Source organism: Rhinatrema bivittatum, chromosome 6, assembly GCF_901001135.1.
Source record: "Rhinatrema bivittatum chromosome 6, aRhiBiv1.1, whole genome shotgun sequence".
Taxonomy (NCBI): Eukaryota; Metazoa; Chordata; class Amphibia; order Gymnophiona; family Rhinatrematidae; genus Rhinatrema; species Rhinatrema bivittatum.
Window position 1 is genome coordinate 291141913 of NC_042620.1, and position 22655 is coordinate 291164567.

The 22655-nt window shown below is 45.5% G+C and overlaps 1 protein-coding gene across 4 annotated transcripts in view; it reads left to right on the top strand.

Moving 5' to 3' along the window:
* The window catches only part of PIH1D3 (PIH1 domain containing 3), an 89082-nt gene that overhangs the window by 14165 nt on the left and 52262 nt on the right, over window positions 1–22655 (top strand). For all 4 annotated transcript variants that reach the window (XM_029607345.1, XM_029607347.1, XM_029607344.1 and 1 more), the window contains exons 3-5: window positions 5558–5663; window positions 7749–7839; window positions 16964–17069. In XM_029607345.1, coding sequence (XP_029463205.1) covers window positions 5571–5663; window positions 7749–7839; window positions 16964–17069 — 290 coding nt within the window. In that variant the 5' untranslated portion in view covers window positions 5558–5570. The remainder of the gene's footprint in view (window positions 1–5557; window positions 5664–7748; window positions 7840–16963; window positions 17070–22655) is intronic.

The following is a 22655-nucleotide window of genomic DNA, read 5'->3' on the forward strand; positions in this document are numbered from 1 at the left end:
ACTCAACTTATACACACCAGTCTGGTGTGCGGAGACCGTTTGCACACAGTCCTACCTACTGTCTCCCACCACTCTCGGGGTGACCACAGCTCAAAAGTTCCATGGTATAGCCATGCAACAGCAGACCTCTAGCAGAAAATAATGGACTATAATTGACTTCTTTCCACTCTCAAACTAAGAACCTGGCAGAATGTGTAACTGTTACATGATGACTGGGACTCCAATGTCTGGCTGACTTGACAAGCAGAAGCCAGATTTGAGAATCAAGCCAGGGTCTTCCACATTTACAAGGCACAGAATTAATTATTTATTTATTTTATTTATTTATTTAACACTTTTCTATACCGACCTTCATGGGCAAAACCATATCAGATCGGTTTACATCGAACAAGGGTAAACAACTGTAGTGACAACAAACTTAAACAAAGGTGTGGAAGAGGCAAAGTTACATTGAACAAGGAATATGGAACTTGGAAGCTTAATCAGCTGGAAAGATAGGTTATAGCAGGCTGAAGTTTATAACTATAATACTATTATTAAGATAATGCCTAAGGTGCTTAGGAGTATCGGAGTCTATTGTCCAGGCAGGAGATAAGGCTAAACAATTCAGTCATGTCCTACAGGCATAGAATAAGGGCAGACTAGTGAATGTCAGGGGGTTCAGAGAAGGCTTGACTGAAGAGCCATGTCTTGAGTTTTTTCCTAAATGTTAGGAGGCAGGGTTCCAATCTGAGGTCTGCGGGGATGTTATTCCAGATATCTGGGCCTGCTATCGAGAAGGCTCGGTCTTTTGTCGAGGTAAGGTGTGTGGCTTTAGTAGGGGGAAATTGCAGTATTCCTTTGTGAATTTCTTGTTGGTCTGTTTGGAGAATGTAGTTTGAAAAGGATTTCGAGATCTAGTTGAAGTTGGTGGTGGATGGATTTGTGTATTAGAGTGATTGATTTGTGTAGGATTCTAAAATTCACTGGTAGCCAATGTAGGTTCCTGAGGATGGGTGATATGTGGTCTCCACGGTTGGTATTGGTCAGTAGTCTCGCTGCGGCATTCTGTATCATCTGTAATGGCTTGGTGGTAGATTTAGGGAGGCCTAGAAGGAGGGCGCTGCAGTAATCAATTTTGGCGAACAACAAAGATTGGAGAACTGTCCTGAAATCCTGGAAAAATAGGAGGGGTTTGATACGTTTTAGAACCTGGAGTCTGTAGAAGCAGTCTTTGGTTGTGGTATTGACCATTCTCTTCAGGTTTAGGCGATTGTCAAGAATTACCCCGAGGTCTCTTACATATTGATGGGTGGAAAGAGTATTGTGGGTGGTCTGATGGTGGAAATTGTTTTGGTTTGAGGAGATGAAGAGGAGCTCCGTCTTAGAGGCATTAAGGACCAGGTTTAAGCTGTTGAGAAGGTTTGTAATGGATAGAAGGCAGTTGTTCCAGTGAGTGAGAGCATTTGAGATGGAGTCTGTTATAGGGATCAGAATCTGCACATCGTCTGCATAGAGATAGTGGATTAGATTGAGGTCGGTAAGCAGCTGACAGAGGGGGAGGAGGTAGATGTTGAACAGCGTGGAGATAAGGAAGATCCTTGTGGTACGCCAAGTGGGGAATTTGTCAGGGGTGATTCCTTATTATTGATTTTGACTCTGAAGGTTCTATTGCAGAGGAAGGACTTGAACCAGTTGTGGGCTGAATCGGAGATACCAATGTCTGTTAGGCGCTCCAGGAGGATGGCATGGTTGACTGTGTCAAAAGCCGCCGAGATGTCAAGCAAGACTAGTAAAAAGGAATGTCCCTTGTCTAGCCCCATCATAATATGGTCTGTAAGTGATATGAGGAGAGTTTCCGTGTTGCGTGATTTTCGGAAACCGTATTGTGAAGGGTATAGGATGTTGTGTTCTTCTAGATAGTCTGAAAGTTGGTTGTTTACCAGTTTCTCCGTTAGTTTGGCTAAGAATGGGAGATTGGAGATAGGTCGGTAATTGGATAATTCGTTGGGGTCCAGATTGTGTTTTTTAAGGAGGGGTTTGAGGGAAGCGGTTTTTAGTCTGTCTGGGTAAGATCCTTGAGTTAGGAAGCAGTTTATGATACTTGTCAAGGGTCCAGAAATAGTGTTTGGGATGAGAAGTAATAGTTTGGAAGGAATATTATCTGCCGGGTGTTTGGTTGGTTTCTGTATTTTTAGAAGGGAGTCGATCTCCTTGGAAGAGATTGCTTCAAAGTGGTTGAGCTTGGCTCTTGTGATGGAGTGAGGATTCTTGGCTGAGGTGAGAGGTGTAGTTGTAGATGGAAGGAGAGCGAGCGTATTTGAAATCTTCTGTAGGAAGAATGATGCGAGCTCATTAGCCTTGGAGAGTGCTTGTTCATCTCGTATTGAAGGGGGTGCTGATTTAGTGATTTGAGCTACATATGAGAAGAGGGCCTGAGCATCATAGTGAAGGTGGTGGATTTTATTGGCGTAGTATTCCTTTTTTGTTCTTAGAATAGAGGATCTGTAAAGATGAAAAGTTCCTTTGTATGCTGAGATGGTGGATGAATTCGGAGTTTTGCACCATCTGTTTTCCTTGTGCCGTAGATCTTGTTTCATCCGTTTAAGTTCCGATGTGAACCAGGGTTGGTTGCCTTTTTTTGTTGGATTAATTGTTTTGGAGACTATTGGACACAGATTGTTTCCAACTGTCTCAATAATCTTATGCCAAGAGGATAGAGCTGAGTCGGGATTGGATAAATCTAGGTTTCTGAGTTCATTGGAGAGTTGTTCGCTAAGTATCTCAGAAGGGCATGATTTCCTGAATTGAATGGTTGAAATAGTTTTATATTATGGTTTTCGCCCCAAGTCCAAAGTGACATCTGTATACAGAGTGGAGTAAAATGAGCACCTCTATAAATATACATAGATTATAATAATTGAAGTATGGCTTCGTTGTCTAAGCACATCATATTCCGGTATCCATTTGGGTTGGTATCCATGGATTCCCAGAAAATCATTTCTATAGGCACACTGCCATAGGAAGACTGTGCAGGTGATTTCTTAGGCTGAGAAAAGAAACTAACAATTCTTACACATATATTTTCTTAAATTCACAAGATGACCAGGTAAGTACTTTTTTGTAAAAATAAATAAAAGCCCAATCCACATCTCCTCTAAATTATTCTGTCTTAACATACATGGAGCAAGTAAGCTCAGATGTAAGTATTTTGTGGTTTTCAAAAAAACTGACCTTATTAACAGATTAGAGTAACCAAAGATGTAAATTTTCCATTACTATAGAAGATTTTAAGCTTCATTGCATGGCATTTTGAAACATTATGATTGATACTAAGACTCCATGAGCCTTAATTTAACCATAAAAGAACAGATAAGACATTCTTAGTAATACCTGTGCAGGTGTTCCTTGTTAAGACAATATTAAAAATTGTAATGGTTCAAATTATCATGGAACAGAAGTGTTAATATTTCGTTGGTCTTAGGTTTTGGCCATAGGATGAAAAGCAATTATATCAAGAAACTTGAGCAAATGGAAAATGTATCCATTAAATATGCATTCAGAGCAAGAGGGATAGCCGAGATAAAGCAACATATTGAAGTACTTGGCTTTTTAAAAAACTTGGCTTTTTAAAAAAGCCTTTCCAATCCCTAACTGAGTCCGTCACCAGACATCTTAACCACACTATCCAAGCTCCGACTGAGACCTACACCCCACATCTCAACCACACTATTAAAAAAATGGTTTTAAAAAACAAACTTTGTCATCCGCTGCCATCACCTTCACAGTGTTAACACTATCATTTACTATTCAAATCACATTTAATCGGATTCAATCTTGTAACCTTGTAAATAATTTGCTGTAAGTTATATCCCCCTCTTCTCACCTCTAACTCCCAGTTATTTATTTCCTTGTTTTATTGTAACTGTCACTCTCCTTACAATGCTCTTGTTTCAGTTGTTTTGAGTTATCACGTTTCTTGCACACTTTGTTAAATGTAAACCGGTTTGATGTGATCTATGTCATGAAAGCCGGTATAGTAAAAATAATAAATAAAAATAAATAAAGTAATATAAGTCGCAAGCCCTCTTTTCGTGTTCCTATGAACACCTTGATATTGATTGAAAAATAAACATTACCTCCCCTTGAAGAAGCTGACAGTGGTGAAACAAGAATGGGTGAGATTCTCAGTCATCAAGGATCTACAAGATTGTTGGTTTGCCAATTTTGTTGTGTGGATTACAGGTTATGTGCTGGTGTTATCAGCAGGTCATAGGCTGCATATCCTTTTGTAAAGACTCTTATGAAAGCAGACTCGAATGTTTAACAGCTTTATTTTAATTTTTATATTCTGCTTTTCACACTTTTTTTCAGCACGTCAAAGCGGATGACATTCAGGTTCTGTAGGTATTTTACAATCTAAGGGGGTCATTTATCAAAGTGCTATATGGCGTTTTCACATGCGTTAAGCACCTTTAACGCCTGCAAAAGCGCCTTTAATGCATGCGAAAGCACCATAACGCATGGTGTGATACAAATTAGAAAAAGGGGAGGAGTTTATGGTGGGATTTATGGCCAAGTGGGCTGGTTTCAAAATTTTGCGTAGCCCTATCGCACGGCTGTAATGCCAATTTTAACTACACCTTTTTCATTTGCATTAAGCCGTACAATAGGGCTTTAGCATGCTTTGCGATGTTTTCGCAAATAGCGTTTTTTAGTATTTTAAGCAGCTGGAGAGCCAGCCTAGCTATCAGGGGCCTCATATTAGAGAGAGAGAGAGAGATATCCTAGTCTAGCCATAATGCCATCATACTAGGTAGGTATTTATGACTAGGTATGAGACATACCTAGTCACTCAAGGTGAGGTTTAGGTATTAGTGTAGGGGTTACGGGCCACTTTGACATTCAAAGTAAGACGTACAAACAGAACACTGCTCTCTTGTGAAGATTTGATGAGAGACACTAGGAAACTCACCCAAAGATGAGATTTGTGCAATGTTCTCTCAACCTAGCTTGATGTTACCCAGGTAGAGAGTCCATCAAGCTAGGTTGAGAGAACATTGCACAAATCTCATCTTTGGGTGAGTTTCCTAGTGTCTCTCTCACACACACACTCATATTTTGATAAATCCAGGCCTAAGGAGGGTAAAGTGACTTACCCAAGGTTACAAGGAGCGACAGTGGGACTTGAACGCTGGTCTCCTGGTTCATAGCCCACTGCTCTAACCACTAGGCTACTCCTCCACAGGATATCAGGATGTTATTCAGTATATCTTACCGTTTGATATACAAGTTATTTTAATTATTTTCTCTACATGACATGAAAAACATTTTTTAAAAATGCTGTCACATGTCGCGTTGTGAATTTCATTTTAGATGAAGAATAGCTTTGTAGGGCTTTGCTTTGTTTATTTAAAAATAAAAGATTAATAAACATTAGATATTTTTTGTGTATTTAATGTTTTTTCTGTTCCTGTAGTCAGTTTTGTGTATATATATATATATATACACACACACACACACTATACACTGCAAAATATATGTAAAATATATATTGTTTGTCTGTTTGTGAGTGTAGGTGACCATTCAGAATGAATTTCGACGGCTTTACTTCATCTGCTTCTCTGCAGGCTCTTGCTAACCTGCTTTCTCCAAATGCAAAGGATGAGGATTTTGACAGTGAGGTCAGTATCGGTTCTCTACTGTATCAGGACTGTTAAATCCAAAATGTACTGCTTTTAACTGGACTGATTCTCTGTGTTATAAGGAGTCTGTGCTATTTCATGAGTTCCTTCATCCCCTAAAGAAACCAGTCTGGGCCATAGGAAGAGCTGGCATACAGGGGCTGAAACAGTTGGACATGAGAGACATTGGGACCTTGGTGATTTTCAGAGACTGTTTTTAAAAGTCAGGAAAGGCAGGGGTTGAAGGAGAAGGTGCTGAGCAGAAAAACAGACATTGAGAGACCAGAGGAAGCTTGAGTAGATTAGTGACTGTTGGGTCAATTTTAAAAAAAATACTCAGTTCCTAAAATTAGATACCTACATTTTAGACTTCTAAATTTAGATAGATTTTTAGTTGAATTTAGGTACCTACATTTTCAGAGGAAAATTCACATAAATTTGGATGAATTTAGGTCCCTAAATTTAGATCTGCAGTTCATTTGGTTAGATTTAGGAACCCAAGTTAGGTGCCTAATGCTGAAAATTGGTGTTAAGCTCCTAATTTTTTTCCTGCCTGAACTTCAGCCCTGTTACCACCTTCTTTTTAGGAGACTAATGAAACTGGGTGCTCAGCTTTAATCAGTTTTCAAAGGGACCGATTTAGGAACCTAACTTCTTAATAAATAGACCCTAAGGGGTCTATTTATTAAGGTATGGTATTCTTCACTGATGGAAAAGTACTGTGAGATTCACTGAAATTCAGTATTTGGTACCACAGGTTAGTAAATCCTGTGGCAAAATGCCACAGTGTTAACTCATGCGATGGTGGCCCCACATCCTGGGGCTGCCATCACTTTCTCTCTCTCCCATCCTTCCATGGTAGTGTAAAAACCTCCAGAGTCTTGTGAGACCCCTCGTCTCCTCTGCCCTCCCCCCACCACTATCTCCCAAGGTAGTCAAAGTTGTTTAAAAAAAAAAAATGGTTTAAATGATGTGGGCCTGGTTCCCTCAGTCCCAAACCCTGCTCCTTTATGTATGAAAAATTGCACTCCCCCCCCCCCCCCCCCTCCCTTTCCCAGCAACTCCATAACCCCCAAAAGCACTTTAAGTAATGGCTAGTGGTTGCCAGAATGCCCCCTAGGCATCCAGGGCTGACTGCACCATTGTCAAAATGACGCCAGCCAGCCTCAGGTAGACCTTTGCCCCTGTCATGTGACAGGGCACCTATACCCTTTGAAAATTACAACTGTGTGATCTTACGTAAAATGTCACAAAAACGACGGGTTTGGAAAGAGAATCATATAAATAGATACAGGATATGAGTATGGGATATGAATAGGGAAATATTAATTTTGTGTCATTAGTGCTGCAGGAGCCCAACATAGAGCTTAGTGCATCAGAAGTTGCCTCTGATTTTTATTTGGTTGGGGCTGCTAGAAAACCTAAGAATGCCATTCCCTGCCTTGCAGAGTCCTCCTAAAAGTGCCTTAGCTACAGTTCTATTGGGTCTTTCCCATGTTTATCATAGAGGAATCAAACAATGCCTCAACTCATATAAAAACAATTTCTTTTTTATGGATGGCTGGATAGAAATAAAATCCCTTGTGGGGTTAAAAATGAGTTGTATGTCTGAAGTTTATTTTCTAATGCAATATAAATGAACCACAAACCTGTGCATAGCAAAACATGATACAGAATTTCCGTGTGGTGAAATAAAAAGGGATTTGAACCGCAGCAACAAAGAGTCAGGCCCCAAGAAATCCTTTTTTATCTCCCTCAAAGTTAATGGTGTAACACCGTATGTAACTGATTCTGAAATACCTGTTCTAGAGTTTAGATGTTAGACTTTTTTTGTTTCTAACTGGATTGTTTTTGAGAGAGGAATGTAAGGTAAGCAATTTGAAAGTGTCTACCCAGTGAAAAATGCACATATACACACATTACCATTTGTGCTCTGAATCAGTAAAAATGGTGCCTTTTTTTTAAATCTAGCACATCAAGATCTATTGATGTGTAATAATCAGTCACACAGAGACTTTGTCTTGCTGATGATATTAGTTTTGCAGGAATTCATCACATCTGTATTTTTGTTTTTTGTTCTTTTAGCAGCCACAGGCATTTTCTAGCACGAGTCCTGAGCATATTGGACAAGCAAAGAATGCTTACTCGAAAGGCAAAGGGAACCAGACAGAAGTGGGTATGAATTTTGACTTCTATCTTCCTGTCATTTCTCAGATGAGAAAACAGCTGAGTAACTGGAGAGAGGTTTATAGTTTTTCGGGGGGGGGGGAGGGGAGGGTTCCAGTGTAGAGTGAACAAAGTAGTCAGCCTCCCTTTTCACTCACTCGGTCTTGTGCTTCTCTTCAGTACACTGGTAATGGAGATCAGCCCTGATCTGCTACCTGGTGGGACTGCAGTGCTCCTGCAGTGAGGGAACAATTACGATTCCATATTCATTCTCAGCGGGCTTCTGCAGGAAAATTACTGTGCTGAGCTGAGACACCTAGTGATCACATGGGTGTATCACATGTTGCTGATTTATTTTCCTAGCAAAAATGTAATCTGAGCCAACGGTGCTTTTAAAATGGGAAAAGCTTTGCTGGACTGGGTGACACGAATTGGGGGGGATCCGGAGGAGGCTTACTGATCTCATTCATCATTTATTGGTGATTAGCACAGTATCTTTCAACACCAAAGTAGACCAAGCCTGAATACCACCGGCCTCCCTACCCCTCCCCCAGAAACAGAGATATCAAGCAGGGAAGCTTTTTTTCCATCTCTCAAAAATGTTCTGCACATTGTGCAGCTTAATTTGCAGCAATAGTGACTCTTATCTCTTTTAAATAGAAGTGTTGAAATCCATTCATCCAATACAGATATAAATTAATCTAGAACATAGGCCAATTAACAAAACCTATTCTCACTGAAATTAGACCTGCTTTATTCACATGCATTAATAGCCTTTCCAACCTGCTGATTTCCAAATGAGAGCATGTTTAATTTTTTTTTTAGATTAAAAAATGAAATGTAAGTATTTAAAGAGAATAATCTTGTTACTTATGCCACTGTCGAAGCAAATAGTGTTTGGAAGAAGGTCATTGCCTTAAAAATGGGTATGTCATCCTAGTGTTGTGAAACTTAAAAAAAAAAAAAAAAAAAAATTCTAGAGCAATTTTAGTTCCTTAGACCTGGACTTGGATATATATACTATTTTTGCAAGGTTTTATTTTATTTCTATGAACATTAAGTAGTCAGAGAATAGAAGGAAAAAAAACCATTCAGAAGCTAAACAATCTATCATTCTTGTGCTTTTCAAAACAGTTGGGATCTCAATCTGCATTTAAAAAAAAAAATTGATAGAGAGCTCTGAAGTTTAAACCTTTCCTAGCATAGGGACTGGTGGATCTAAAACCAATGGGGTTATGCACCTCTACCAACAGATGGAGATGGAGCAAAGCTGACTTCACTGTAAATATATCCCTGCATTGACATCAGCCCGCCAGGATATTCCATCTCCAGCAAATGGTGGATGTGCATCTCCCTGCTGGGGATTGCTTAAAAATTTTTTTCAAAGGAGAAGAGAAGGAGATTTATTCGCCCTGCTCTCCTGTGGTGATACCTTATGGGCCCCTCCCTCAGTTGAGAATTCCTGAGGTGATATCTTTGGATCCCTCCCTCAGATGAGTGCCTTGATCCAGTAGCTGGTTTTTCAGTCGGCTTGGACTTAGCTGTAAAAAAAACAAAAAACCAGCTGAAAGGCAAGCAGGTGCAGGAAGCCGACCAGTGGAAGGTCCTTGCCCTTTCCCCTCCGCAACTGGAGACCGACTTTGTATTCACTCAGGATGGGCTAAGCTCCGGTAAAGAGTAATTTAAAAAAAACAAAGAGAGAGAGAGAGAAGAAAGGGAGTTCAGTATGGATTCTTTTTCCTCCAGTCTCGGTGCGCCGATCTGAAATTTGTTACCGTGTCCGGGGCGAGCTTAGGGGACGTGGGCAGTTTGGCGAGTTGAGCAGCCTTTTGTCTAGGCCCTGCTCTCAGGCTTGTCTTTTTTGCCATGTGGTAGGCCGCAGTGACGTTTTCACGCATTTTTCCTGCACATAAGGCTGCCCCTCTTCAGTTGCGTCAGTTTGTGCTTGTGTGCCTGGCTGTGCGTCCAGTTGGGTGCCTAGTTAGGCGCATAGGAGCACCTACCTGGGTGCTCAGTTTTGCATGCACACATACTATCTTGTTTATTTCTCTCTGAGGAGGTTGTTGAATCTGGTGTGAATTCTGACCACCAGCAGTTGCCTTTTTGTCAGATGCGGGCTGCTATTTGGTCTGCACGTCAACCAGAAGGGTGGCTTCGGTAATAGCGGCCAGACATCAGCTATGGCTGAGAAATTGGTTGGCTGATACAACCTCAAAGTCTAACCTTACGAAGTTGCCCTTTAAAGGCTTGCTCTTTTGTGGGAGCGTAGTCTGGTGAAGCAGAGGTCTGGGTCTTGAAATAGGCAGTAACGTAGTCGGATGAAGCAGAGGTCTGGGTCTGGAGATGATTGTTACGACTGTCGCTGCCCGACATCTCCACTCCGCCCTTCTTACCTCTTTGGCGACTCCTCCCACAGTTGATGGACATCTGGCTGCCGCGGCGTCTGCCTCCCGTCCTCTCCGGTGTCCCCGGTCCGGCTTGAGCGCTGCATCCCGCAATGTTGTTCAGCTGCCATAGGGGTGCGTGCACCGCGCGGCCCTGCTTCTTATTCCTTCTTTGGCGCAAACCTCAGGGGCATCCCCTTGTGATGATGTCACGCATCCCGGATACAAAAGCCTACTTTGTTTGCTAGCTAATCGAGTTAACAAGGGGTGAAGGGACTCCTTACGCATGGGATTCGCTCTCCGTACCTAGCTACTCTGCCTCTCCTTAATTGGACTTACTCTATCGGGGTACCCACTCCTCGGGGACCTCTCTCTTTTCTTTCAGGTCGCTGTCTGGAACCAGTACTCGCTCCTTGAGGGCCCATGTTCCCGGACTCGCTGCCTCAGCTCACTTCTGCTTGGAAGAAACCGCTGCCTACACCATCAGTGAGTTACTATCTATATTCTCTCAGAGCTGTTCCCTGGAACCAGATACTCGCTCCTCGAGGGCCTGCCTCTATTCCAGTTTCTGTGTTACCTTCCGGGAGAAACCGCTGTCACAGCTATTGAGGGATCGCTGTTCTAGTGTCCTGAGGGATTACAAGCCCAGCCGGGCTTCATCTCTACTCACTACTGTCACCTCTGGTGGCTTCTCAACTCTGTTTAATAAAAGATAATTCTGTGTTGTGTGTCCAAAGCTGAGCCTGACCTGTGGCCCTTCACTGTACTTCCCCCACAGTGTCCAAGAGTCCACCCAAAAACTTACAAACAATAACAATGATCAATGCCAATGTCAGGCAAAGCAAAATCAAAGTCCGGGTAGTCAATCCAAAGCATGAAGCAGGGTAGGAATGAAGAGACAGGAACTCAGGGATGAGACGAATCTCTAGGAAGCAACGATTACTCGACCAGTGAGGAGACCTGATGCAAAGGCAATGCTAGGGAGCGGAGCCTGAGCTTAAATACTGTAGTTAGGCTGACATCATCAACCGGGGCCACGGCTAGGATCCCACCGCAGTCCCTACTTAAGGATCAATGGTGCACACACGTGCGCCTAGGGAGGGGCACGACGTGAGTAGCATCGTCTCTCCACGGGCCACTCGTAGAGACCCGATGAGAAGTGGTAGCAGGACTGGGAACGCCGGGGACTGTGTCAGGGCTGGAGGCACCGGGCGAGGCCGAGGATGGAGCTGATGGCCCACCGCCGCCAGCGAGGAGGAACCAGAGGCTGGAGTCACTGTAGAAAGTTGAGGGGGCCGTGCCACAGGTCTGCCGCGGACGGCACGCAAAACAGTACCCCCCTTTACGCCCCCCTCTTTGAGGTCGGGGGTTTGCCCAGATGGGCATGATGAAAGTTCAGGAGGAGGGTTTTGTCCAGGATGTTCTGAGCTGGTTCCCAAGAATTTTCTTCAGGTCCATAACCCTCCCAAGAATAGAGGTATTCCCACCGGCGGCCCCTACGGCGGACGTCGAGGAGTTCATGTACCTTGTACGTCGAATCAGTTTCAGCCACGAGTGGAGATAGTTCAGGATCCTTTCGGGCAGGCCAGGATAAGACCACAGTTTTAAAAGAGATACGTGAAATGTATTATAAATTCCCAGCGTAGTAGGCAGCCGAAGCTAGTATGTAACTGGTCCAATGCATCGGGTGACTGTAAAAGGTCCAATGTACCGTAGAGCGAACCTTTGAGAAGGTATTCTGAGTCGGATATACCGAGTACTTAACCAGACTTTCTGGCCAGGAAGGAATTCAGGAGCCGAGCGTCAGTGACTGTCGGCAGTTCTCTTGGCCTGGGAAGCGGCTCGATGTAAGCGAAGATTCGTCTGTTCCCATTAAGTCTTGAGGGCATCCACAGTAGCCTGTGCCGCAGGGGACTGTACTGACAAAGGTATGGGCAACGATGGTCGTGGTTGCTTTCCATAGATGATGGAGAACGGTGATGTGCCTGTAGCAGTGGCAATGTGGGAGTTGGGAGAAAACTCCGCCCAAGGGAGAAGTTCAGACCAATTGTCTTGGCGGTCGTTGATGTAAGCACGCAGGAAGGGCTTCAAAGATCAATTCATTCGCTCGACTTGTCCATTGGCTTGGAGGTGATAAGCAGTTGTTAAACTGATATTAATACCGAATTTTCAGCAAAGAGCGTGCCAATATCTGGCAATGAACTGTGGATCTCTATCAGATACGATGTCCTTGGGTAGCCCATGCAGTCTGAAGATGTGGCGGAAAAATAGGCGTGCCAGTTCTGGAGCAGATGGTAGGCCCGGTAGAGGGACGAAATGGGCCATTTTTGAAAATCGGTCTATGGTTACCCATATAACAGTATGACCCTTGGCAAATCCACAATGAAATCCGTAGACAGGTGGGTCCACAGTTCCCCGGGAGCTGGAAGTGGTTGCAGGAGACCCCAAGGTCGACCGACCGAGGGCTTTTGCTATGCACAAGTGTTACAGGATTGACGTATGCTTTAGCATCAGAGACCATAGTAGGCCACCAGAAGAACCGCTGGAGCAGTGCCAAGGTTTGTGCTGCGCTCTAGGTGACCAGCAAACTTAGAATCATGCGCCCAGCGGAGGACTCTTTCTTGGAGTCATCGAGGCATGACAGTCTTCCCAGCAGGGACTGGGTGAGTAACAGACAGATGCAAGCCGGGTTTATTATATGGCTGGATTCTTCCAGAGTGTCTTCAGGCTCGAAAGAGCGTGATAGGGCATCTGCCCGGAGGTTTTTATCGGCTGGACGGTAACGAAGCTCAAAATTGAACCTGGGAAAAAACAGGGTGCATCGGGCCTGACTGGTGTTGAGACACTGGGCATGGCTCAAATGTTCCAGGTTCTTATGGTCGGTGAACACGATAAACTTATGTTGCGCACCCGCTAGCCACGGGTGCCATTCTTCGAGGACTAATTTTATGGCAAGTAACTCGCGATCTCTAATACTGTAGTTCTGCTCCACAGATGAGAACTTGCGGGAGTAAAATGAACATGGGACTGTAGCACCAGAAGCAGTGCGTTAACTCAGGACCACCCCAGTTTCAATAGCGGAGGTGTCCACTTCCACTTGAAAAGGACAGTTCGAGTCTGGGTGATAAGACAAGACCCCACCTGGAAGGCTTCTTTGAGGCGGTGGAAGGCTGCGACGGCTTACGGAGTCCAATTTCATGTATCTTGGCCCTTACGAGTTAATGCTGTCAGAGGAGCAGCCAAAGTGGAATAGTGTGGGATGAAATGGTGATAGTAATTTAGAAATTCCAGGAAGCGCTGGAGGGTTTTAAGACCCACGAGATGCGGCCAATCCCGGATTCCTTTCAGCTTGACAGGGTCCATAGAAAATCCTCGTTGGGAGATAATGTATCTGAGGAAAGGCAGACTGGATTTCTTGAACAAGCATTTGTCCAATTTTGCAAATAAGTGATTCTCGTGAAAGCGTTAGAGGGCAATACTGACATTAGTGCAGTGTGTGGCCAGATCCTTAGAAAAGACAAGGATATCATCCAGGTATGCCACAACCTTGGTATACAACAAAGCTCTGAAAATTGCGTTCATCATTCGTTGGAAAACTGCGGGCGCATTACAGAGGCTGAAAGGCATCACCAGGTATTTGTAATGCCCGTCCCAGGTGTTAAAGGCAGTCTTCCAAATGTCGTCTGGACGGATCCATACCAAATTATATACTCCACGTAAGTCCAATTTCATGAATATAGATGCTCCCTGCAAACGGTTGAATAATTCTGAGATCAGTGGCAGAGGATACTTATCTTTGCAAGTGAGGGAGTTTAGGCTGCGGTAGTCAATACACAGCCTGAACGACCCATCTTACTTGGTCACAAAAAAGAATCCCACCCCAGCAGGAGAAGTTGAGGGGTGGGTGAATCCCTTTGCAAGGTTTTCTTGGATGTACTCCGTCATAGCTTTTGTCTCTGGCAGAGACAGAGGGTAGGTGCGTCCTCAGGGAGGCATGGTCCCAGGAAGGAGGTCAATGGGACAGTCGAACCTCAGAGGCAGAAGAAGGTCTGCTTTTTGCTTGGAAAACACATCTTCAAAATCTGTGTAAGGAGCAGGTATATCTGAAGAGGTGGCAGCCAAAGGAACTACGGATGGCGGTACCACTTTCTAAAGACAAGACTGGTGGCAGGCGGGACCCCACTCCACCAGTTGCAACAAACCCCAGTTAAATTGGGGAGAGTGCTTTTGAAGCCAGGGGAGTCCAAGAACTACCGGATGGATGGATTTCTCCAATACTAACAGTTCAAGTTCTTCTGTATGCAGGGCGCCAGTGCGCAGCTGGACTGGTTCCGTGGTAAGGAAGATTCGACCGGATAACGGTTATCCATAAATAGATGCTATACACAAAGAGGTCTCTAGCGGACGGGTACTTATACCCAGGAGCTGGACTAGATCCTTGAGAATGAAATTACCTCCTGCTCCGGAATCCATCAGAGCAAGAACTGGAAAGGACCAGGAATCCAAGATCAAGGTGACCGGTACAGACAATTTAGGGGCCAGAGAAATTGCGCCCAAGTTCAGGACCCCTACTGAACTTAGGCCGGGAAGTTTCCCGGACAGACAGAACAGGTCTGGAGATGGCGGCCAGGAGCTTTGCAATACAGACACAGCCGCCCATGACCCAGCTGCATGGGCTCTTCCATCTTAGCCACAATAGTGACCCTACTCGGGGCAGAGCTGGTGGTCAGTGGCGAACAGGATCGAACCCGAGAGGGCTTCTTGGGCATCCGACTCTCCCAGTGACGCTCTTGGAGACAGTGGTTGATTCGGCCTGTCAAGTCTATAAGGTCCTCGAGAGAGGACGGGAGCTCCCTTGCAGCCAGCTCATCCTTCATCTGTGAGGAAAGTCCATCCAGGTAGATAGCTCGCAGGCAGTCCTCCTGCCAGGCGAGCTCAAAAGCCAAAGTATGGTATAGTCATAAAGATTTCTTTGACCTTGACAAAGATGTAATAAGCTGGTGCTTGCCACGGCATGCTGCCCAGGATCATCAAAGGTCCGTTGAAACACAGCCACAAACTGAGATAACTCCCTTAGGAGGGAGACTGACCGTTCCCATAGGGGGGAAGCCCAAGCCAGCAACTTCCCTTCAAGACGAGATAGGATGAAGGTGACTTTGCTCAATTTGTCCTGGAAGATGAAGGGATGCAGAGCGAATTGCATATAGCATTGGTTGATAAACCCTCTGCAGAGTCTAGAGTCACCGTTGAAGCATGGGGGCGCTGGGAGGGCCAGCAAGGCTTGAGGCATCGATGTGGATGAGGAGGAGCCAGCATAGAAACCAGATTACTGGTGAGGGCATCAAGCCGGGCATGGAGATGCTCAATGGAGGAAGCCAATGCCTCAAGAAACCGCTGCTGTTCTTGTATCTTGGATGCCAGGCCTGGGATGGCCAGGAGGGCATGCGGTTCCACAGAGTCCATGGCCTTTGCAACCTGTTGTGTCAGAGGTGGACCCTTGGGCAACACGTAGGTAAGGACTTGTGGGTCCCCACTGTCGGCAGGCGGAGTGGGCTGATAGACAGAAGCCGCTAGAGCTTCACCTATACCAGCCCTTGTTCCCCACTGGTTGAACCTTTGGGTGCCGGGGCCAGCAGGACTTAGGTGGGCCTCTGTATGTAGTTGCAGTTGGAGTTGGTTCAGCCCAGAAACAGCAGGTGAGAGATGGTACAGTCTTACACCGGACTGGGTAATGTCCTAGAAACTCGGGCGCTAATGGAACAAAGGCAGACGGGGGAGCTCGAGCAAAAGCAGGCCGAAGCCTGAAGAAACCATGTCCAGGGAGTAAGCAGGAGACGCATCCAAGGGCAGGCGAGTTAGGGCTGGCGGCAATCCGAAGGCAGTGGCAAGCAAGGCTGAGGTCTGATCACGGAGATAATCAAGAGCGTAGACAAGCAAGGTAGAGGTCTAATCACGGAGGTGGTCAACAGCGTAGTTATGCAAAGCAGAGGTCTGGGTCTAGAGATGATCAATGGCAAAGTCAGGCAAAGCAAAGTCAAAAGTCCGTGTAGTCAATCCGAAACATGAAGCAGGGTAGGAATGAAGAGACAGGAACCAGGAACAACGAGGAACAGGAATGCAGGGATGAGACAAATCTCTAGGAAACAACGAGTACTCGACCAGCGAGGAGACCTGATGCAAAGGCAATGCTAGGGAGCGGAGCTTGAGCTTAAATACTGTAGTTAGGATGACATCATCATCTGGGGCCATGGCTAGGTTCCCGCCATGGTCCCGACTTAAGGATCAATAGTGCATGTGCGTGCCTAGGGAAGGGCATGGTGCGATTAGCAGCATCTCTCCGCGAGCCACGCAGAGAGGCCTGACGAGAAGTGATAGGACCAGGAACGCCAGGGACCGTAGCAGGGCCAGAGGCACCGGGGGAGGCTCAAGGATGGAGCTGACGGCCCACCACTGCCAGCAAGGAGGAACCAGAGGCTGGAGTCACTGTAGAAAGATGAGGGGGCTGTGCTGCGGGTCTGCCACAGACTGCATGCGGAACAGACACTCCTATCTCTCCCAACATAGGGCTGGGCCACACAAGGACACTTCGTGCTTATAGAGAGCATCTCTCACAGTCGGCTCCTCTAAAATCCGGTCATTGTCATGAAGAAGCATTCAAGGCTTCATGCCTAAAAGTTTTAAATCAAAAAGCATATCTGGATCTTAGTGAAAGGAAAGTAAGGATCTGTTGTTTTCTCTGTCATTTTTCAGTTGCCTCTGAAGAGAAATGTGTAAATGAGAGTGATATCTGGACTGTGGAGGAAGTGCCAGAAGGATCAGAATTGGATGACCTTTGGGATCCCAGAGAGCAGCCGGAGTAAGTGCAACATAACAGTGGCTAAAGTTGTGGCAGGTAATTTGGTTAGGCGCAAAAGTGTAAGGGATACCCCCAAGAACCTCGGCAATTCAGGGGACCAAATTCTCAAAGGGGGGGGGCGCGGCTAAATGCCTGCCCAAGAAGGCAAAGTATTCTTCATCTCCCAGGATACCCCCTTGTAGCACAGGAAATTCACCACAAAATTCAGGCCTGCTCAACTGGCCGCTAAGAATGCACAGTGCCAGTAACATTGAAAGCAGGAGCTTGCACTGTAGGTCCCAGTCGGCACCAGAGACGGGCGTTTTTGCAGTCCACACTGGGTGTGAGAGTGAGGCACATATGCGCAGAGTCAGCATACTGTAGGCGGCTGTTTGTGTGGCTGGTGCCAGCTACACCAAAGAGGAGGCACATGTGCATCTCAGCGCAGCACAGAAAAGGTATAAATATATTTTTTATTGAGGGAGAGATCTGAAGAGAGGGGTTTTTTCCCCCTAAAATTTGCCAGATGAGGGGGGCTAGGGCCTTATAAATTAGCTGCATGACTGATACTGCATGAAGTTGTGCCATTATATATGAAATGATCCATTTTAATTGTAGGCTGTTCTTTTTCCTGATTTATCCAACTGGGTGTGTCAGTTTTCCTTCTATGTTTCTATCTGTGCAATATCTATCATGGGGTGCCAGGCTGGAGTCCGGATAAACCCTCACAGTGGTGGTACAGGACTGCAGGGCTGGGCGAGCGCTGGTCTTCTGCCTAGCCAACTCCCCTCCCCTGCCGATTGAACCCTTAGGTTCTGGGGGCCGGTAGGGCTTGTCTCCTGGTAAACATCATGGCTGGCCTTGACTGGAAGCTGGGCTAGTACTGGACTTGGCAGGACAAGGCTGGAGGCTGAGGGCATGGCAGGAGCCAGAGACAGACGAGGTTGTCTCTAGCTCCTGCCATGATAGAGATATGATATGATATGTCTATGATATGATAGAACACCTCTATGATATGATAGAGGTGTTTAGAATCATGAGAGGTCTAGAACAGGTAAATGTGAATCAGTTATTTACTCTTTTGGATAATAGAAGGACTAGGGGCACTCCATGAAGTTAGCATGTGGCACATTTAAAACTAATCAGAAAAAATTCTTTTTCACTCAACGCACAATTAAACTCTGGAATTTGTTGCCAGAGGATGTGGGTAGTGCAGTTATAGCTGGGTTTAAAAAAGGTTTGGATAAGTTCATGGAGAAGTCCATTAACTGCTATCAATCAAGTTCTCTTAGAAAATAGCCACTGCTATTACTAGCATCAGTAGCATGGGATAGATTTAGTTTTTGGGTACTTGCCAAGTACTTGTAGCCTGGATTGGCCGCTGTTGGAAACAGGATGCTGGGCTTGATGGACCCTTGGTCTGACCCAGTATGGCAATTTCTTATGTTCTTATTAAATAGAATATAAAATATTTAAACTGGGTCAATCAAAAGGAAAATTCTTAAAAGCTAAAACAAAATAGCATTTCTGAAATAAAAAAAGGCCATCAATCTAATCTAAATTAAGGATCTAATCTAAATTAAGATAAATTAAAAGCCTGTTTAAAACAGATTTAAACATTTATGAGCACCCTATTATACTCCTTTCTATAGAAAGAGAATTCCATAGGCTTGGTGCTATGATGGAAAAGGCATGTTCCCTAGTTTCACTCCTGCTTACTGGAAGGAACGTCAAGTAATGCTATCTGGGAAGACCTTAAAATTTGTACTGGGTTATATGCCCGCAATATTGCATTCCTCTGCACTCAGGCAGGCCAATCCACACCAGTGGATTATGCACCAGCAGATGGAGACAGAGAAAATTGACTCGCTGACATCACTGACATATAACCCTGCCCTGTCATCAGCCTGCCAGTATTCCCCATCTCCAGTAGATGGTGGGCATACATCTCCCTGATGGGGATTGCCTGTTTTAAAAAAAAAAAGAAAGAAAGAACATAAAAAGAAGAAGAAAAAAGGAAGAGGCTGAACTCCTGAAGTGATACCAGGCTGGTCCCTCCCTCAGTTGAGCAGTTGAGCCTCAATGCCTGACCAGGTTTAGTTTAAAAAAAAAAACAAAACAAAACAGAGTGTTGGAGGACAAGGGAGAGATCAGCAGAAAAGATGTGTGCCCTCTCTCCCCATAGCCGCTGACCTGATCATGCTCTCAGCCAGGGAAGGGCTGAGCTCAGTTTAAAAAAAAAAATAAAAGAGAAAGGAGGGAAGTGATAAACCCCCCTTTTTCCTTACTGGGTCATTTCTCTCCCTCAGCGCTAAACCCCCTCCCCCCACAACCTCTGCGGAGTTAGTGTAGAGAGGAGGTGGCACAGGTCAATGGGGAGAGCAACATTTGCTTCTAGGCCTTGCGTCACAGGACCTATCGATCGACTGCATGGTGGGCGGCTAGGCCACAGCTAAGCGCTCTTAGGCCGCGGTGAGCAATTTTTTTCCCATGTGCTCAGATGCGTGCTTGAGTATGCACAGTGTGACTGTGGCTTACAGTAGATGCGCACACCCACAGCCTAGATTTGAGCATGTAATTCTGCGGGTACATCTGCACACACATTGATATGCGTTCAGGAGATTGCATGGATGGAGAGTGGCCTTTTTGGTGATGGATAATGGCACTGGGGGCTATTTGTGCAGCTTGCCATATAAGGGCAATCCAGCTGTCGCTCTCACTTCATCTGTGCCAGCGCTCTCTGGAGGCTCAATGTGATTTGCTTCCCAAGGATTTTGCTGCCACAGGGGCATCCCCTCTACCAATGAAGGACTCAGTGGAGAGGGATACAAGAGGTGATATGGTGGACAATTCCCTTCTCCCCCTTCCCAATGGGAGGGACATCCCCGGGAAAGGGTTTGGAGAGTACCATGTTCATTCCTATGGGCCCTGGTATGGATTCATTCTCCTTCTCCTGGGTGGAGTTTTTCCAAGGCTTACAGGCCTCTCTGAAAAGACATCCAGTGAAGATGAAGTAGCTCAGTAAGAAGGGGACCTGTCATAGTTCTTCCCACTTGGCGTTCAAGTCGGGCAAATGCCGTAGACAGGCTGTCCTTGGTGAGGTAGAGGAGGATGAGGATTGTGACCCATCGGATGATCCAGTGGTGACTCAGATTCCACACCTCTGGAAGAGGGGGAAATTCCACCTGATTTGGAGCCACATAAGACTCTACTCTGCTTCTTTCACAAGGACAAGTTGCCAGATCCCTGAAAATGCTCAGAGTAGATGGGGGGTAATGCTACAGGATTACAAAAGAAAGATCCCATCTTGGTTACCTTGCACAAGGTGTCTTGTTTTGTTTTTTCCTGTCCTGGAACCAGTGCAAGAGTTAATTGTCCTTGAGTGGAATGCTGCAAAAGCAAGTTTTAGAGGTGGGTATTCCTTGGTGGGCCTTTACCCCTTGGATCCGAAGGCAAGGGAGCAGTTGCAATTCCCAAAGTTTGATGCACTGGTGTGCGCTGTTACCAAGTGAACCACCATTCCGGTCAAAAGGGGAGCATCTCTGAACAATGCCCAGGATAGAAGGATTGAGGCCATCCTCAAGCAGGCATTTGAAGTAATGGCATGAATTAGCAAATAGATTCTTGCTGATGTCTTGGTGGCACGAACAAGTTTGCATCTCTCTCAGGAGACTCAAGGATTGGGAGCTAATAGCAAGCTGGCAATGGAACCAGGAGCTACATTTTTAGTTGATGCGGGATGTGACTTGATGCATACAGCCGCTAAAGGTATAGCTTCCATGATAGTGACAAGATGCCTGCTGTGAACGGAACTAGTCAATTGATACTATTTCTATGTCAAATTTGAAAAGGTTACCCTTAAGGGCTCTCTTTTATTCAGGAATGAGTTGGAGAAGATGGTGAATCAGTGGGAAGACAAGGCAGTGGCACGTTCTTTTGGGGCAAAAGCCCATTCCATGGACTCCTGTCATTTTCACCCTTACAGAGGGCCGATAACTCAGAAGTTGTGTCCCTTTGTCAGTCCTTTTGGCCTAAGAAGCCACATAAGAACGCAGGCTCCAAGACCGGAGTATCTCGATCTTCGCAATGAAGGTGTGGGGGTGGGGGGGGGGCACCTATCGATTCCAGAGATAGATGGACGTCTATCTCACTTTTATCTCAGGTGGACCCAAATCATGATGGACCAGTGGGTCCTGGATGTAATAAGAAATTTCTCTGAATTCCAACAGATGCCTTTATGGTCTCTCCATGCAACTCACTAAAGAAGGGAGTGGCAGTGGAGGCTACGTTAGACCTCATGGCATGATTTCAGTTCCCAGATCACAGGAAAATACAGGGCAATATTCTATTTATTTTATCATTACCAAAAAGGAAGAGGATTCCTTCCTATCGTTCCTGGATCTGAAGGGTGTCAACTGGTATTTGCAAATGACTCACTTCAGGTTGGAAACTTTACGCTCTGTAATTATGGCAGTACAAAAAGAGGAATTCCTCACATCTCTCAATCTGACAGAAGTCTATCTATACAGGGATCCCCATTCAACAGGAGCATCAGCAGTTCCTTCATTTCAACGTTCTAGGGCACTATTTCCAGTATCAAGCCCTACTGTCCAATCTGGCTACGGTGCCTAGAACATTCTCCAAAGTCACGGTGGTGATAGCAGCATCTCTGTGCAAAGAGGAGCTTTCTAGTCCATCCATATCTGGACAACTGGTTGATTTGAGCCAAGAGTGCGGAAGAAAGTCAATTGGTACCTCGAAAAGTGATCTGCCTACTTCTGAGGCTGGTTTGGGTAGTGAACTTAGCCAAGAGCAGTCTACAGCCCACACAGAGCCTGGAGTACCTCGGAGTGCAACTCAATATGTAGCGGGGCAATGTTGCTACCAGAGAAATGCATCTGGAATTTGGTAACTCAACTCCAGTCCTTGAAGATGAGTATTCATCCAATGGTGTGGACCTATCTGCAGGTCTTGGGGTCAACGGCAGCAACGCTGGAGGAAGTATCCTAGGCGAGGGCGCATATGTGGCCACTTAAGTGTGTGTTGCTGTCCCAGTAGAATCCTCAATCACAAGAGTACACAATAAAGCTCCACTTGCCGTTGGAAGTGGGCGAGCAGCTGCAGTGGTGGTTACAAGCGGACCACCTCGGGAAAGGAGTGCCCTTGGAGACACCGTCTGGTTGGTGCTTATGACAGACGCGAGCTTCCTGGGTTAGGGGGCTCATTGGCAGGGTTGGTGGAAAGCCGAGGAATGACAGTTGACCATCATTCATTTGGAATTGGCGTGTCAATGTTTCACCGAATGGTTGGCAGGCCAAGCGGCGAGAATACTGTCAGACAATGCGAAGATGGTCGCCTACATAAGTCAGCAGGGTGGACCAATAAGTCATCAGGTGTCAATGGAGATAGATGATCTCATGATGTGGGCAGAGCAATATCTTCAGGAGTTTATCCACCTCTCACATTGTTGGGAAGGACAATGTGAGGGCCTACATCCTCAGCAGGCAGATCTTAGACCCAGGGAAGTGGGAGCTGGTGGACGATGCTTTCCCCTTATAGTGGTTCATTGAGGTCGGCCGTATCTGGATTTAATGGCGACTTATAGCA